Source organism: Taudactylus pleione, unplaced genomic scaffold (assembly GCF_031769625.1).
Source record: "Taudactylus pleione unplaced genomic scaffold, aTauple2 ptg001090l, whole genome shotgun sequence".
Taxonomy (NCBI): domain Eukaryota; kingdom Metazoa; phylum Chordata; class Amphibia; order Anura; family Myobatrachidae; genus Taudactylus; species Taudactylus pleione.
In genome coordinates, this window is record NW_028285491.1 from 622,255 (window position 1) to 644,366 (window position 22,112).

The 22,112-nt window shown below is 47.4% G+C and overlaps 1 protein-coding gene across 1 annotated transcript in view; it reads right to left on the reverse strand.

Annotated features, from left to right (window-relative positions):
* Nucleotides 1-15,750, reverse strand: part of KREMEN2 (kringle containing transmembrane protein 2) — a 42,542-nt gene extending 26,792 nt beyond the window's left edge. Inside the window, exons 1-2 of the mRNA XM_088461722.1 lie at nt 15,444-15,750; nt 15,130-15,298 (exon numbers count right to left, since the gene is read on the reverse strand). Coding sequence (XP_088317848.1) covers nt 15,130-15,298; nt 15,444-15,501 — 227 coding nt within the window. The 5' untranslated portion in view covers nt 15,502-15,750. The remainder of the gene's footprint in view (nt 1-15,129; nt 15,299-15,443) is intronic.
* Between the last annotated feature and the right edge of the window lie 6,362 nt (nt 15,751-22,112).

Consider the following 22,112-nt stretch of genomic DNA (forward strand, 5'->3'; position numbering starts at 1 on the left):
ACATCACATCACCATACATTACATCACATCACATCACTGTACATCACATCACCATACATTACATCACATCACATCACTGTACATCACATCACCGTACATTACATCACATCACCGTACATCACATCACCATACATCACATCACTTCACATCACCGCACTTCACATCACCGCACTTCACATCACCGCACTTCACATCACCGCACTTCACATCACCGCACTTCACATCACCGCACTTCACATCACCGCACTTCACATCACCGCACTTCACATCACCGCACTTCACATCACCGCACTTCACATCACCGCACTTCACATCACCGCACTTCACATCACATCACCGTACATCACATCACATCACCGTACATCACATCACCATACATCACATCACAGTACATCACATCACATCACGTCACCGTACATCACATCACGTCACCGTACATCACATCACATCACCGTACATCACATCACCGTACATCACATCACCATACATTACATTACATCACCATACATTACATCACATCACCGTACATCACATCACCGTACATCACATCACCATACATTACATCACATCACCATACATTACATCACCATACATTACATCACCATACATCACATCACCGTACATCACATCACCGTACATCACATCACCGTACATCACATCACATCACCGCACTTCACATCACATCACCATACATCACATCACCGCACTTCACATCACATCACCGTACATCACATCACATCACCGTACATCACCGTACATCACATGACCGTACATCACATCACCGCACTTCACATCACATCACCGTACATCACATCACATCACCGTACATCACATCACATCACCGTACATCACATGACCGTACATCACATCACCATACATCACATCACCATACATCACATCACATCACCGTACATCACATCACAGTACATCACATCACCGTACATTACATCACCGTACATCACATCACCGTACATTACATCACCATACATTACATCACATCACCATACATCACATCACCGTACATCACATCACCGTACATCACATCACCGTACATTACATCACATCACATCACCGTACATCACATCACATCACCGTACATCACATCACATCACCGTACATCACATCACATCACCGTACATCACATCACCGCACTTCACATCACCGTACATCACATCACATCACCGTACATCACATCACATCACCGTACATCACATCACCGCACTTCACATCACATCACCGTACATCACATCACATCACCGTACATCACATCACCGTACATCACATCACCATACATCACATCACCATACATCACATCACCAGACATCACATCACCGTACATCACATCACATCACCGTACATTACATCACATCACATCACTGTACATCACATCACATCACCGTACATTACATCACATCACCGCACATCACAGTACATCACATCACATCACCATACATTACATCACATCACATCACCATACATCACATCACATCACCGTACATTACATCACATCACCGCACATCACATCACAGTACATCACCGCACAACACATCACCGTACATCACATCACCGTACATCACATCACCGTACATCACATCACCATACATCACCGTACATTACATCACATCACCGTACATCACATCACATCACCGTACATCACATCACATCACCGTACATCACATCACCGCACTTCACATCACCGTACATCACATCACCGTACATCACATCACCGTACATCACATCACCGTACATCACATCACCGTACATCACATCACCGCACTTCACATCACCGTACATCACATCACATCACCATACATCACATCACATCACCGTACATCACCGTACATTACATCACCATACATTACATCACATCACCATACATTACATCACCGTACATTACATCACATCACCGTACATCACATCACCGTACATCACATCACATCACCGCACTTCACATCACATCACCATACATCACATCACCGCACTTCACATCACATCACATCACCGTACATCACATCACCGTACATCACATCACATCACCGTACATCACATGACCGTACATCACATCACCATACATCACATCACCATACATCACATCACCATACATCACATCACAGTACATCACATCACCGTACATTACATCACCGTACATTACATCACCATACATTACATCACATCACCATACATCACATCACCGTACATCACATCACCGTACATCACATCACCGTACATCACATCACCGTACATCACATCACCGTACATCACATCACATCACCGTACATTACATCACATCACATCACTGTACATCACATCACATCACCGTACATTACATCACATCACCGCACATCACAGTACATCACATCACCATACATTACATCACATCACCATACATCACATCACCGTACATTACATCACATCACCGCACTTCACATCACATCACCATACATCACATCACCGCACTTCACATCACATCACCGTACATCACATCACCGCACTTCACATCACATCACATCACCGTACATCACATCACCGTACATCACATCACATGACCGTACATCACATCACCATACATCACATCACCATACATCACATCACATCACCGTACATCACATCACAGTACATCACATCACCGTACATTACATCACATCACCATACATCACATCACCGTACATCACATCACCGTACATCACATCACCGTACATTACATCACATCACCGTACATCACATCACATCACCGTACATCACATCACATCACCGTACATCACATCACCGCACTTCACATCACCGTACATCACATCACATCACCGTACATCACATCACCGTACATCACATCACCGCACTTCACATCACCGTACATCACATCACATCAACATACATCACATCACCGCACTTCACATCACATCACCGTACATCACATCACATCACCGTACATCACATCACCGTACATCACATCACCGTACATCACATCACATCACCGTACATTACATCACATCACCGTACATTACATCACATCACATCACTGTACATCACATCACATCACCGTACATTACATCACATCACCGCACATCACAGTACATCACATCAACATACATTACATCACATCACATCACCATACATCACATCACCGTACATTACATCACATCACCGCACTTCACATCACATCACCATACATCACATCACCGCACTTCACATCACATCACCGTACATCACATCACCGTACATCACATCACTGTACATCACATCACATCACCGTACATCACATGACCGTACATCACATCACATCACCATACATCACATCACCGTACATCACATCACAGTACATCACATCACCGTACATCACATCACATCACCATACATCACATCACCGTACATCACATCACCGTACATCACATCACCGTACATCACATCACATCACCGTACATCACATCACATCACCGTACATCACATCACCGTACATCACATCACCGCACTTCACATCACCGTACATCACATCACATCACCATACATCACATCACCGTACATCACATCACCGTACATCACATCACCGTACATTACATCACATCACCGTACATCACATCACATCACCGTACATCACATCACCGTACTTCACATCACCGTACATCACATCACATCACCGTACATCACATCACATCACCGTACATCACATCACCGCACTTCACATCACATCAACATACATCACATCACCGCACTTCACATCACATCACCGTACATCACATCACATCACCGTACATCACATCACATCACCGTACATCACATCACATCACCGTACATCACATCACATCACCGTACATCACATCACCGTACATCACATCACCATACATCACATCACCATACATCACATCACATCACCGTACATCACATCACCGTACATTACATCACCGTACATCACATCACCGTACATCACATCACTGTACATCACATCACATCACCGTACATCACATGACCGTACATCACATCACCATACATCACATCACCATACATCACATCACATCACCGTACATCACATCACAGTACATCACATCACCGTACATCACATCACATCACCGTACATCACCGTACACCACATCACATCACCGTACATCCCATCACATCACCGTACATCACATCACATCACCGTACATCACATCACATCACCGTACATCACATCACCGTACATCACATCACCGTACATCACATCACATCACCGTACATCACATCACCGCACTTCACATCACCGTACATCACATCACATCACCGTACATCACATCACATCACCGTACATCACATCACATCACCGTACATCACATCACCGTACATCACATCACCATACATCACATCACCATACATCACATCACATCACCGTACATCACATCACCGTACATTACATCACATCACTGTACATCACATCACTGTACATCACATCACCGTACATTACATCACATCACCATACATCACATCACATCACCGCACATCACATCACAGTACATCACCGCACATCACATCACCGTACACCACATCACAGTACATCACATCACCGTACATCACATCACATCACCATACATCACCGTACATCACATCACATCACCGCACATCACATCACAGTACATCACCGCACATCACATCACCGTACATCACATCACCGTACATCACATCACCGTACATCACATCACATCACCGTACATCACATCACCGTACATCACATCACCGTACATCACATCACCGTACATCACATCACATCACCATACATCACATCACCGTACATCACATCACCGTACATCACCGTACACCACATCACATCACCGTACATCCCATCACATCACCGTACATCACATCACATCACCGTACATCACATCACATCACCGTACATCACATCACCGTACATCACATCACATCACCGTACATCACATCACATCACCATACATTACATCACATCACCGTACATCACATCACCGTACATCACATCACCGTACATTACATCACATCACCGTACATCACATCACATCACCGTACATCACATCACCGTACATCACATCACCATACACCACATCACATCACCGTACACCACATCACATCACCGTACATCACATCACATCACCGTACATCACATCACATCACCGTACATCACATCACCATACACCACATCACCGTACACCACATCACATCACCGTACATCACATCACATCACCGTACATCACATCACATCACCGTACATCACATCACCGTACATCACATCACATCACAGTACATCACATCACCGCACTTCACATCACATCACCGTACATCACATCACATCACCGTACATCACATCACATCACCGTACATCACATCACATCACCGTACATCACATCACATCACCGTACATCACATCACATCACCGTACATCACATCACCGTACATCACATCACCATACATCACATCACCATACATCACATCACATCACCGTACATCACATCACCGTACATTACATCACCGTACATCACATCACCGTACATCACATCACTGTACATCACATCACATCACCGTACATCACATGACCGTACATCACATCACCATACATCACATCACCATACATCACATCACATCACCGTACATCACATCACAGTACATCACATCACCGTACATTACATCACCGTACATCACATCACCGTACATCACATCACATCACCGTACATCACCGTACACCACATCACATCACCGTACATCCCATCACATCACCGTACATCACATCACATCACCGTACATCACATCACATCACCGTACATCACATCACCGTACATCACATCACCGTACATCACATCACATCACCGTACATCACATCACCGCACTTCACATCACCGTACATCACATCACATCACCGTACATCACATCACATCACCGTACATCACATCACATCACCGTACATCACATCACCGTACATCACATCACCATACATCACATCACCATACATCACATCACATCACCGTACATCACATCACCGTACATTACATCACATCACTGTACATCACATCACTGTACATCACATCACCGTACATTACATCACATCACCATACATCACATCACATCACCGCACATCACATCACAGTACATCACCGCACATCACATCACCGTACACCACATCACAGTACATCACATCACCGTACATCACATCACATCACCATACATCACCGTACATCACATCACATCACCGCACATCACATCACAGTACATCACCGCACATCACATCACCGTACATCACATCACCGTACATCACATCACCGTACATCACATCACATCACCGTACATCACATCACCGTACATCACATCACCGTACATCACATCACCGTACATCACATCACATCACCATACATCACATCACCGTACATCACATCACCGTACATCACCGTACACCACATCACATCACCGTACATCCCATCACATCACCGTACATCACATCACATCACCGTACATCACATCACATCACCGTACATCACATCACCGTACATCACATCACATCACCGTACATCACATCACATCACCATACATTACATCACATCACCGTACATCACATCACCGTACATCACATCACCGTACATTACATCACATCACCGTACATCACATCACATCACCGTACATCACATCACCGTACATCACATCACCATACACCACATCACATCACCGTACACCACATCACATCACCGTACATCACATCACATCACCGTACATCACATCACATCACCGTACATCACATCACCATACACCACATCACATCACCGTACACCACATCACATCACCGTACATCACATCACATCACCGTACATCACATCACATCACCGTACATCACATCACCGTACATCACATCACATCACAGTACATCACATCACCGTACACCGTACATCACATCACTGTACATCACATCACCGTACATCACATCACATCACCGTACATCACATCACCGTACATCACATCACCGTACATCACATCACCGTACATCACATCACATCACCGTACATCACATCACCGTACATCACATCACCGTACATCACATCACATCACCATACATTACATCACATCACCGTACATTACATCACATCACATCACGGTACATCACATCACATCACCGTACATTACATCACATCACCATACATTACATCACACCACATCACATCACCGTACATTACATCACATCACATCACTGTACATCACCGTACATCACATCACCGTACATCACATCACATCACCGTACATTACATCACATCACATCACCGTACATCACATCACATCACTGTACATCACATCACCGTACATCACATCACCGTACATCACATCACCGCACATCACATCACCGTACATCACATCACATCACCGTACATCACATCACATCACCGCACATCACATCACCGTACATCACATCACCGTACATCACATCACCGTACATCACATCACCGTACATCACATCACCGTACATCACATCACTGTACATCACATCACCATACATCACATCACCATACATCACATCACCGTACATCACATCACATCACCGTACACCGTACATCACATCACCGTACATCACATCACATCACCGTACATCACATCACCGTACATCACTTCACATCACATCACCGTACATCACATCACTGTACATCACCGTACACCACATCACATCACCGTACATCACATCACCGTACATCACATCACCATACATTACATCACATCACCATACATTACATCACATCACCGTACATCACATCACCGTACATTACATCACATCACCGTACATCACATCACATCACCGTACATCACATCACCGTACATCACATCACCGTACATCACATCACCGTACATCACATCACCGTACATCACATCACTTCACCGTACATCACATCACATCACCGTACATCACTTCACCGTACATCACATCACATCACCGTACATCACATCACCGTACATTACATCACCGTACATTACATCACATCACCGTACATCACATCACATCACCGTACATCACATCACCGCACTTCACATCATCGTACATCACATCACATCACCGTACATCACATCACCGTACATCACATCACCGTACATCACCGTACATCACATCACATCACCGTACATCACATCACCGTACATCACATCACCGTACATCACATCACCATACATCACATCACCGTACATCACATCACCGTACATCACATCACCGTACATCACATCACATCACCGTACATCACATCACAGTACATCACATCACCGTACATCACATCACCATACATCACATCACCGTACATCACATCACATCACCGTACATCACATCACATCACCGTACATCACATCACTGTACATCACATCACATCACCGTACATCACATCACCGTACACCGTACATCACATCACCGTACATCACATCACCGTACATCACCGTACATCACATCACCGTACATCACATCACCGTACATCACATCACATCACCGTACATCACATCACCGTACATTACATCACATCACCGTACATTACATCACATCACCGTACATTACATCACATCACCGTACATTACATCACATCACCGTACATTACAACACATCACCGTACATCACATCACCGTACATCACATCACCGTACATCACATCACCGTACATCACATCACCGTACATCGCATCACCGTACATCACATCACATCACCGTACATCACATCACCGTACATCACATCACCGTACATCACATCACCGTACATCACATCACATCACCATACATTACATCACATCACCGTACATCACATCACAGTACATCACATCACATCACCGTACATCACATCACCGTACATCACATCACATCACCATACATCACATCACATCACCGTACATCACATCACCGTACATCACATCACGATACATCACATCACATCACCATACATCACATCACCGTACATCACATCACCGTACACCACATCACATCACTGTACATCACCATACACCACATCACATCACCGTACATCACCATACACCACATCACATCACCGTACATCACATCACCATACATCACATCACCGTACATCACATCACCATACATTACATCACATCACCGTACATTACATCACATCACCGTACATCACATCACCGTACATTACATCACCATACATCACATCACCGTACATCACATCACCGTACATCACATCACCGCCCATCACATCACCGTCCATCACATCACCGTCCATCACATCACCGCGCATCACATAACCGCGCATCACATCACAGTCCATCACATCACCGCGCATCACATCACATCACCGTACATCACATCACATCACCGCACATCATATCACCGTACATTACATCACATCACCGTACATTACATCACATCACCGTACATCACATCACTGTACATCACCGCACTGTACATCACCGCACATCATATCACCGTACATCACCGCACATCATATCACCGTACATCACATCACATCACCGTACATCACATCACCGCACATCATATCACCGTACATTACATCACATCACCGTACATTACATCACATCACCGTACATCACATCACTGTACATCACCGCACTGTACATCACCGCACATCATATCACCGTACATCACCGCACATCACATCACCGTACATCACATCACATCACCGTACATCACATCACATCACCGTACATCACATCACATCACCATACATCACATCACCGTACATCACATCACATAACCGTACATCACATCACATCACCGTACATTAGATCACATCACCATACATTACATCACCGTACATCACATCACCGTACATCACATCACATCACCGTACATCACCGCACATCATATCACCGTACATCACATCACCGTACATTACATCACATCACCGTACATCACATCACATCACCGTACATCACATCATATCACCGTACATTACATCACATCACCGTACATCACATCACCGCACATCATATCACCGTACATTACATCACATCACCGTACATTACATCACATCACCATACATCACATCACCGTACATCACATCACTGTACATCACCGCACTGTACATCACCGCACATCATATCACCGTACATCACCGCACATCACATCACCGTACATCACATCACCGTACATTACATCACATCACCGTACATCACATCACCGTACATCACATCACTGTACATCACCGCACTGTACATCACCGCACATCATATCACCGTACATCACCGCACATCATATCACCGTACATCACATCACATCACCGTACATCACATCACATCACCGCACATCATATCACCGTACATTACATCACATCACCGTACATTACATCACATCACCATACATCACATCACCGTACATCACATCACTGTACATCACCGCACTGTACATCACTGCACATCATATCACCGTACATCACCGCACATCACATCACCGTACATCACATCACATCACCGTACATCACATCACATCACCGTCCATCACATCACCGTCCATCACATCACCGCGCATCACATAACCGCGCATCACATCACAGTCCATCACATCACCGCGCATCACATCACATCACCGTACATCACATCACATCACCGCACATCATATCACCGTACATTACATCACATCACCGTACATTACATCACATCACCGTACATCACATCACCGTACATCACATCACTGTACATCACCGCACTGTACATCACCGCACATCATATCACCGTACATCACCGCACATCATATCACCGTACATCACATCACCGTACATCACATCACATCACCGCACATCATATCACCGTACATTACATCACATCACCGTACATTACATCACATCACCATACATCACATCACCGTACATCACATCACTGTACATCACCGCACTGTACATCACCGCACATCATATCACCGTACATCACCGCACATCACATCACCGTACATCACATCACATCACCGTACATCACATCACATCACCGTACATCACATCACATCACCATACATCACATCACCGTACATCACATCACATAACCGTACATCACATCACATCACCGTACATTAGATCACATCACCATACATTACATCACCGTACATCACATCACCGTACATCACATCACATCACCGTACATCACCGCACATCATATCACCGTACATCACATCACCGTACATTACATCACATCACCGTACATCACATCACCGTACATCACATCATATCACCGTACATTACATCACATCACCGTACATCACATCACCGTACATCACATCACCGTACATCACATCACCGTACATCACATCACCGTACATCACATCACATCACCGTACATCACATCACATCACCGTACATCACATCACCGTACATCACATCACATCACCGTACATTACATCACATCACCACACATCACATCACCGTACATCACATCACCATACATCACATCACCGTACATCACATCACATCACCGTACACCACATCACATCACCGTACACCACATCACATCACCGTACACCACATCACATCACCGTACATCACATCACCGTACACCACATCACATCACCGTACACCACATCACATCACCGTACATCACATCACATCACCGTACACCACATCACATCACCGTACATCACATCACCGTACATCACATCACCGTACATCACATCATCGTACATCACATCACCATACATCACATCACATCACCGTACACCACATCACATCACCGTACATCACATCACATCACCGTACATCACATCACCGTACATCACATCATCGTACATCACATCACCGTACATCACATCACATCACCGTACATCACATCACCGTACATCACATCATCGTACATCACATCACCGTACATCACATCACATCACCGTACATCACCGTACATCACATCACATCACCGTACATCACATCACATCACCATACATCACATCACATCACCATACATCACATCACCGTACATCACATTACCATACATCACATCACCGCACATCACATCACATCGCCATACATCACATCACCGTACATCACATCACATCACCGTACCGTGCATCACATCACCGTACCGTGCGTCACATCACCGTACCGCGCATCACATCACCGTGCATCACATCACCGTACATCACATCACCATACCGTACATCACATCACCGTACCGTACATCACATCATCGCACATCACATCACCGCGCATCACATCACATCACCGTACACCACATCACCGTACATCACATCACCGTACACCACATCACATCACCGTACATCACATCACCGTACATCACATCACCGCACATCACATCACCGTACACCGTACATCACATCACCGTACACCACATCACCGTACATCACATCAGATCACCGTGCATCACATCACCGTACATCACATCACCGTACATCACATCACATCACATCACCGTACATCACATCACCGTACACCACATCACCGTACATCACCGTACATCACATCACCGTACATCACATCACCGTACACCACATCACCGCACATCACATCACCGTACATCACATCACTTACTGTTAAATCCTCATTACTTATATAGTGTCAGCACATTAGACTTGACAATAGCAGAGTGGATCATACAAATATACATGAGGTAGACAGGGCCTCGTATTAGGAGATACGGTAGTGTAGGGTATACTAAGAAAAGTCGGGTTATTTTGGCCATTTGAAATTATGAGATATTGTGTGAAAGCCTGAAGAACACAGTTATGATAATCTGTAGTCAAGGCCGGCCATGAGGTCCTGTGGTCAGGGCAAGCAGCAAGGGCTTTTGGGTCTGTGGCCTGTGGTCAGGCAGGCAACGAGGGCTTGTGGTTCTGTGGTCAGGGCAGGCAGCGTGGGCTTGTGGTTCTGTGGCCTGTGGTCAGGGCAGACAGCGAGGGCTTGTGTTCTGTAACCTGTGGTCAGGGCAGGCAGCGAGGGTTTGTGGCTCCGTGGCTTGTGGTCAGGGCAGGCAGCGAGGGCTTGTTGTTCTGTGGCTTTTGGTCAGGGCAGGCAGCGAGGGCTTGTGGCTTGTGGTCAGGGCAGACAGCGAGGGCTTGTGTTCCGTAACCTGTGGTCAGGGCAGGCAGTGAGGGGCTGTGGTCAGGGTCGGTGGTAGTCTGTTGAAGCATGTTGTGTGGGGTACACCTGTAGATACTGAGGGAGAAATTCTGTGCACACAAGAAGGTCACATATTTGTGAAGGAGCAGAAATCAGTTCTAGATTATTTGTATCTGTGTTTGTGTATCATAAACCCCTCAATGTGCAGCATTAAGGCTTAATAATAAAGTATAATATTAGTGGTATAAACAATAAATAAGAAGTGAACATACAGAAGGCAATAAATCATTGTTAGATGGGGAAGGATTAGACCCTCTCTCACCCAGGAGGCTACTAAGACCTTAATACACTCACTGGTCATCTCCAGATTGGATTACTGTAACCTCCTCCTATCTGGCCTCCCTGACTCCCATCTCTCTCCTCTCCAGTCTGTCATCAATACTGATGCTCAGCTCAACTTCCTCTCCAAACACTCTACATCTGCCTCCCCTCTCCTTACACTGGCTCCCCTTCCCTTTCAGAACCCAATCCAAGGTTCTCACACTTGCTTACACAGCCCTCACCCAATCCTCTCCCAATAACATCTCTGACCTCATCTCCCCTCACTCTCCTGTCCTACCACTTATCTCAACTAATGCCGCCTCTCCTGCAACCTGATTACTTCCTCCCACTCCCGATTCCAACATATTATCTGTGCCTCTCCCTACTTCCGGAACTCTCTCCCTCTCCCTACTTCCGGAACGCTCTCCCTCTCCCTATCAGACTCTCCACCTCTCTACTAATATTCAAACGAGCTCTCAAGACCCCCTACTTCATCATAGCCTTCCAGTTCCCATCCTAATCCGCTGCTCCATCTTCACTGTCTACCCATGTTTTACCCCGTCTGTCTGCCCCTCCCCTTTTGAATGTAATCTATCACGAGCAGGGTCCTCTTCCCTCACGTGCTTCTCCTTCACTTATACTTTCCTCTACTCCTTACTCCCCACTAGGGCATCTAACACTAGATTGCTGACGCCCTACTGCTTATGTAACTGTTATAATCACTAATGCAGCAATGTTTATAGACCGTATCCTTGTGCACATTACTCACCTGTAATACGTCACAGCCCAACACGCCACTCACCTGTAATACGTCACACCTCAGTACCCCACTCACCTGTAATACATCACACCCCAGCACACCACTCACCTGTAATACATCACACCTCAGCACCCCACTCACCTGTAATACGTCACACCCCAGCACACCACTCACCTGTAATACCTCACACCCCAGCACACCACTCACCTGTAATACCTCACACCCCAACACGCCACTCACCTGTAATACGTCACACCCCAACACACCACTCACCTGTAAAACGTCACACCCCAGCACACCACTCACCTGTAATATGTCACACCTCAGCACCCCACTCACCTGTAATACATCACACCCCAGCACACCACTCACCTGTAATACGTCACACCCCAGCACACCACTCACCTGTAATACCTCACACCCCAGCACACCACTCACCTGTAATACCCCAGCACCCCACTCACCTGTAATACGTCACACCTCAGCACCCCACTCACCTGCAATACGTCACACCCCAACACCCCACTCACCTGTAATACATCCCACCTCAGCACCCCACTCACCTGTAATACGTCACACCCCAGCACACCACTCACCTGTAATACATCACACCCCAGCACACCACTCACCTGTAATACGTCACACCCCAGTACACTACTCACATGTAATATGTCACACCCCAGCACACCACTCACCTGTAATACCTCACACCCCAGCACACCACTCACCTGTAATACCCCAGCACCCCACTCACCTGTAATACATCACACCCCAGCACACTACTCACCTGTAATATGTCACACCACAGCACCCCACTCACCTGTAATACGTAACACCACAACACCCCACTCACCTGCAATACGTCACACCCCAGCACACTACTCACCTGTAATACGTCACACCCCAGCACCCCACTCAACTGTAATACATCACACCCCAACACACCACTCACCTGTAATACGTCACACCCCAACACCCCACTCACCTGTAATACGTCACACCCCAGTCACCTGTAATACCTCACACCCCAACACCCCACTCACCTGTAATACGTCACACCCCAACACCCCACTCACCTGCAGTAATTGTGGTTTCCCAGCCCCAGCTCTCCGGATAGATAGGACATTGTGTTGTATCTGTGTTGGGTGGTCTGGTTCCAGTACAGACAGGGAATTCTTTCTGGCCCCGCATAGTTCACAGACCCCCGATAATCTCTTCCATTCACAGTGAAGCATTCAGAAAATTCTGAGGTTAAAAGTCAGTACAGACTTACAGACTAATAGATTGCTAGCTCTTTGTGCCAGTCCTCTGATCAATACAATTAGTTATATAAAATCCCTGCAGACCCCCTGTATGATCCCACTTGTGGTACATGACCCTCATTACACACCTGGTATAGGGGCATCCGACATCACATAGACAGCCAGAGCCAGGAGCAGAAGAAGCATCTTCTCAGGGTCTCACAGGAGAGAGCTGTGTGCAATGAGAGTATTCCCTGAGAGACCCCCAGCCAGAAGAGCAGAGAGAGACCCCCAGCCAGAAGAGCAGAGAGAGTCCCCCAGCCAGAAGAGTAGAGAGAGACCCCCAGCCAGAAGAGCAGAGAGAGTCCCCCAGCCACAGGACAGTAGAGACCCCCAGCTAGAAAAGAGAGCACAGATACCCACAGCCAGAAGAGACTGCTGTTTCTTTGTGTTGCAGTTCAGCCTGCTCATGTCTGTGAAACGTTAATAACCTTAGAGCACCTGCAGGCGACTCGTGTCTGTACCTGTCCTCTCTACTTGCAGGAAGTGATGTCTCATCCCCACCTGCAGGCAGATGTTTCTCAGCTTCTGAAGAGCTGTCTCTATTTCTTGTGAGGCGCTGTCTCTCCAGTCTCTCTCGGTTTGCGGGGAGCTGTCTCTCCAGTCTCTCTCGGTTTGCGGGGAGCTGTCTCTCCAGTCTCTCTCGGCTTGTGGGGAGCGGTCTCTCGGGTGTGGATTTAAAGTTTTACATTAATTAGATAGACAGTCAACAGGTCGACACCAACTGGTAGACAGGCAATAGGTCGACAAGTACATAAGTTCGATACACAAAAGGTCAACATGGTGAAAAACAAAAAACAAAACAGACATTGGTATGGTCGCCACAAAAAAAAAAAAATTGTTATTTTTTTTTCCCTAAAGCTAATATTCACCTTAACATTAATCCTTCTGGTGTTAACCCTAACTGTCCCTCCTAGTGCCTAACCCTAACTGTCCCTCCTAGTGCCTAACCCTAACTGTCCCTCCTAGTGCCTAACCCTAACTGTCCCTCCTAGTGCCTAACCCTCCTAACTGTCCCTCCTAGTGCCTAACCCTCCTAACTGTCCCTCTTAGTGCCCAACCCTAACTGTCCCTCCTGGTACCTAACCCTAACTGTCCCTCCTAGTACCTAACCCTCCTAACTGTCCCTCCTAGTGCCCAACCCTTTTAACTGGCCTTCCTAGTGCCCAACCCTAACTGGCCCTCCTAGTGCCCAACCCTAACTGGCCCTCCTAGTGCCTAACCCTCCGAACTGTCCCTCCTAGTGCCTAACCCTCCTAACTGTCCCTCCTAGTGCCTAACTGTCCCTCCTAGAAACATAGAATTTGACGGCAGATAAGAACCACTTGGCCCATCTAGTCTGCCCTACTTTAAAACATATTATTACCTCAACCCTTATTGATCCTTACTTCTTCTGAAGGATATCCTTATGTCTATCCCATGCATGTTTAAATTGCTCTACTGTCTTAGCCTCTACCACCTCTGATGGAGGCTATTCCACTTGTCCACTACCCTCTCTGTGATGTCATTTTTCCTCAAAATTTCCCCTGAACCTACCACCCTCCAGTTTTAGAACATGTCCTCTTGTTCTAATACTTCACTTCCTATGAAGAATGTCTCCTGCCTTTACCTGGTTAAAACCCTTTATATATTTGAACGTTTCTACCATGTCCCCCCTATCCCTTCTCTGCTCCAAACTATACATATAAAGATCTTTTAGTCTTTCCTGGTACGTTTTGTGGTGTAGACCTTGCACCATTTTAGTTGCCCTTCTTTGTACAGTCTCTAATGTATTAATATCCTTCTGGAGATATGGCCTCCAGAACTGAACACAGTGGTATTATCACTTCTTCCTTTCAGCTACTGATTCCTCTCCCTATGCAACCAAGCATCCTAGTGCCTATCCCTCCTAACTGTCCCTCCTAGTGCCTAACCCTCCTAACTGTCCCTCCTAGTGCCTAATCCTCCTAACTGACCCTCCTAGTGCCTAACCCTAACTGTCCCTCCTAGTGCCTAACCCTATCTGTCCCTCCTAGTGCCTAATCCTATCCGTCCCTCCTATTGCCTAACCCTAACGGTCGCTCTTAGGGGCATATGTATCAAAGCTTGATGTGAGATAAAATTGTGAAATATATAATCACCAACCAATCAGCTCCAAACTATAATTTCTTAAACACAGCCTGCAAAATGTAAGTTAGAAGCTGATTGGCTGGTGATATATATATCTCACAATTTTATCTCACATCAAGCTTTGATACATATGCCCCTTAGTGCCTAACCCTCCTAACTGTCCCTCCTATAGCCCAACCCTCCTAACTGTCCCTCTAGTGCCCAACCCTAACTGTCCATCCTAGTGCCGAACCCTAACTGTCCCTCCTAGTGCCTAACCCTAACTTGTCCCTCCTAGTGCCTAATCCTAACCCTTCAGTAAGTGTCTAAGCATTAACTTCAGGCCACCTCCCAGTCATCCCCCAGGAATACTTTCACTTCAGGTCACCACCTAGGAACGTGTCCACTTCAGGCCACCTCCCAGTCACCACTCAGGAACGCGTCCACTTCAGGCCACCTCCCAGTCACCCCCCAGGAATACTTTCACTTCAGGTCATCACCCAGGAATGCGTCCACTTCAGGCCATCACCCAGGAATGCGTCCACTTCAGGCCACCTCCCAGTCACCACTCAGGAACGCGTCCACTTCAGGCCACCTCCCAGTCACCCCCCAGGAATACTTTCACTTCAGGTCATCACCCAGGAATGCGTCCACTTCAGGCCACCTCCCATGGAATGCGTCCACTTCAGGCCACCTCCCAGGAATACTTTCACTTCAGGTCATCACCCAGGAACGCGTCCACTTCAGGCCACCTCCCAGTCACCCCCCACCGTGTCCACTTCAGGCCACCTCCCAGTAATCCCCCAGGAACACGTCCACTTCAGGCCACCTCCCAGTCACCACCCAGGAACGCGTCCACCTCAGGCCACCTCCCAGTCACCCCCCGAGAATGCGTCCACTTCAGGCCACCTCCCAGTCACCCCCCCAGAAACGCAATTCACTTCAGGGTCACATCCCAGTCACCCACCAGGAACGCATTCACTTCAAGGTCACCTCCTAGGGACCCCGACTCATGGTTTTGCCACAACATTATTTCTTTTTAAAAAATATATATATTTGTTTATTGAAAGGATCAACAGAGACAGAGAGAAACGCTGTCAGTACACAGTAGTATGGCAACACAATACCAAGGAAATGGGGTCAGTCCATGGTAACATGCAGATCACTAGAGGTGAACAACAATAGTATAAATATAGACCATTAAATCAGAAGTAAATCCTGGCAGAGTATCAGAGGGGGCGGGCAGTGCTGGCAAGATCACAACAACTGATAACATCACGTGGCTACATCAGAACAGAGGGATTCCATCAGATGAGATCTTGGGATTATGCCATGACGATAAATCAGTTGATGCTCTAAGGGCAGATCTAATCTGGAGTGATAAAGGTGAGGACATAAGGGAGCCATATGGAGGAATCCAATCCATGGGAGAGGTGAGATATCTGAGGCAAAAGGAGGGACAAGCCAGGTGCGTCTAGGGAGACCCATTGGGGAAATCGGTCTTTACAGCAGTCGCCACTTTAACAAGTAACTTATTTTTATGAGTAAAGGGATAGGGGGATATCGATGCTATGGAGCATAGGAGGAAGATGGGGGGATAGATTCCATAATGCATAGGAAGGGGTGGGGGGATTTAGATTCCATAGTGCATAGGGGGGATGGGGGGGATATAGTTCCATAGTGCAAAAGGGGGGGATGGGGGATATAGATTCCACAGTGCATAGAAGGGATATAGGTTCCTTAATGCATAGGAGGATATAGATTCCATAGCGCATAGGAGCAGGATGAGGATATAGGTTCCATAATGCATAGGAAGATGGGGGATATAGATTCCACAGTGCATAGGAGGGATATAGGTTCCATAATGCATAGGAGGATGATTGGGGGACATATATTCCATAGTGCATAGGAGGGATATAGGTTCCATAATGCATAGGAGGGGATGAAGGATATAGATTCCATCTAGTGCATAGGAGGAGGATGAAGGATATAGATTCCATATTGCATAGGAGGATGGGGGATATAGACTCCTTACTACATAGGAGGAGGATGGGAGATATAGATTCCATAGTGCAAGGGTGGGGAACCTTTTTCTGCCAATGGCCATTTTGATATATATAATGTTATTTGCAGGCCACGCCCCCTCCGTGTGACGTGACATGGGGGCGTAGCCACAATCGCCAGTGATTCTGTGTGTATGTGAGCATACGGTAGGGAATATAGTTCGAATAACAGCCCTGTCCTGAAGGAAGATCAGAAATGGAGAGCGTCCCCAAATCTGACACCCTACGGCAGGGGTTCCCAACCACAGTCCTCAAGGCACACTAACAGTCCAGGTTTTAAGTATAGCCATAGTAGAGCACAGGTGACTTAATTAGTACCTTAGTTATTTTGATTTAACCATCTCTGCTTGAGCCTGGATATCACTAAAACCTGGCCTGTTAGTGTGCCTTGAGGACAGAGGTTGGGAATCACTGCCCTACGGGCAGACACGAAAGCCAGAAGAAAAAGAAAGATTTTGCAGTGAGCCATTTCATGTCTGAGTCCAGGGGTTCAAACAGAGGTCCCTGAAGTGCATGGAGAACCACTAACACATCTCACGGTGCCACAGGAGGGACAAAGGGAGGTTGTATGCAGAGGACACCCTGAAGGAAGGAGTGAACATCCGGCAGTAGAGCAATTCTGCGCTGGAACCAGATGGACAGAGCAGGGTTTCCCAAGACAATTAGTGGTACCCCGCAGTCTCCCTATTTCCCCTCTCCCGGTTTCTCAGGAGCCGGCGTGGGTTAACTCCCTGACGAGTTCTGTACAGCACTTGTCGGATGTGTTGCAGGGGGAGGCTGTGATGCGGCCATATAAACGGCCGGTGGCGTCTCTGTCGGCTCCTTATGAGGATGACGACGGGACGTCTGATGATGGGGAGATTCTGGATCCTTACGATCAGGAACCTCTCCATACTAAGGACGCCGACGCTAGGTCCAAGGTGTATATTCCTGGACTTATTCGGGCAGTCCGCACAGCCTTGGTGATTGAGGACGAAGTTCCCCCAGCGGCTAAATCCAAGTATGCCTTTTTTAAGGATGTGAAGGGTGACGCCACAGTCTTTCCTCTTTCGGGTCAGTTAATGGACCATTTAGAGGAGGCGTGGAAACAGCCTGGCAAGCGATACCAGCCGCAGAGGCGCCTGGCGGTGGCTTATCCGTTCGCGGATAATTATTTTGCTAAGTGGGAATCCCCTCCACAGGTGGATTCTCATGTGACACGTCTTGTCCGTAGTGCCACATTGCCGATGCCATCCATGCTATGGACCGCAAGGTGGAGATCTGCCTGAAGTCCGCTTATTCCCTTGCGGGGGGCAGCGCGGCCGGCTATGGCCATTTGCTGGGTTGCCAGAGCGATGGAGCGCTGGGCGGATTCATTGAAGGCGTCCTTTGATTCCGACTGTCCGGCCGAATAGGTGGAGTTGATTGGTAATCTCCGTGATTCGGCCACTTATATCAACGAGGCGGCCTTAGACATTAGTACCCTGGTGTCTCGAATTTCTTCAGCAGCGGTGGCTGCTCGTCGCACCTTGTGGTTGAGATCCTGGAAGGCGGACGCTGATTCCAAAAAGGGTTTGGAGGCGTTGCCCTTTAACGGAGAAGTTCTCTTCGGTCCAGATCTGGACAAGATTGTGGCCACGCTGGCGGCAGCCAAATCGGCATGTCTCCCATCGGCCGCTGTTCCTTCTAGTTCAGGACCATCGTCCTTTCGGTCTTATAGGGCCCAGGGCAGGCCCAAACCACAGTCTTTTCCCCGACAGGCTGGTCCCAAGAAATCGGCCAAGCCCCGGAAGCAGGCATGGAGTACCAGACGTCCAGCCCCTAATCCAGATGACAAGCCTGCGGCCTGACGGTCCGGGCCTCCCTTTGGGGGATCCCAAAGTGGGAGGCCGCCTGCTGCAGTTCGCCCGGTGTTGGTCGGTCACCACGACAGACACTTTGGGTTCTCGAGGTGGTCTCCCACGGGTACGCCCTCTCTTTCCGGCACAGACCCCCGGCTCGATTTTTCACCACGGGTCTACCATCAGACCGGAACAAGGCCGCGGAGCTGCGGAAGGTCTTGCACACTATGCTCCAGGCTGGAGTTATAGTGCCTGTTCCATTCTCCAAGAGGGGCCAGGGTTTCTATTCCAATCTCTTTTTGGTGCAGAAACCCAATGGGTCGTATCATCCGATTCTCAACCTCAAAGCTCTCAACAAGTCTTTGCGGGTGCCGAAGTTTCGGATGGAGACCCTACGGTCCATCATTCTGGCGCTGGAACCTGGGAACTACATGGTGTCATTGGGCATACAGGACGCTTACCTGCATGTCCCTATTCTTTTGCGCCATCAACAGTTCCTCAGGTTTGCAATCCGCAGCGACCACTTTCAGTTTCGGGCGTTACCTTTTGGCCTGGCAACAGCACCGCGCGTGTCATCACCAAGGTGATGGCGGTCATGGCGGCTTCTCTGCGGCTGTAGGGAGTCCACATGTTGCCGTACTTGGACGACCTTTTATTAGTGGCAGGATCTCCGTAGCTCCTTCTGCGCCACTTGGACCTGACCATTGCGCTACTGCAACGGCATGGCTGGTTAATAAACTGGCAGAAGTCCACTCTAATCCCGTCTCGGCGGATTCTGCACCTCGGA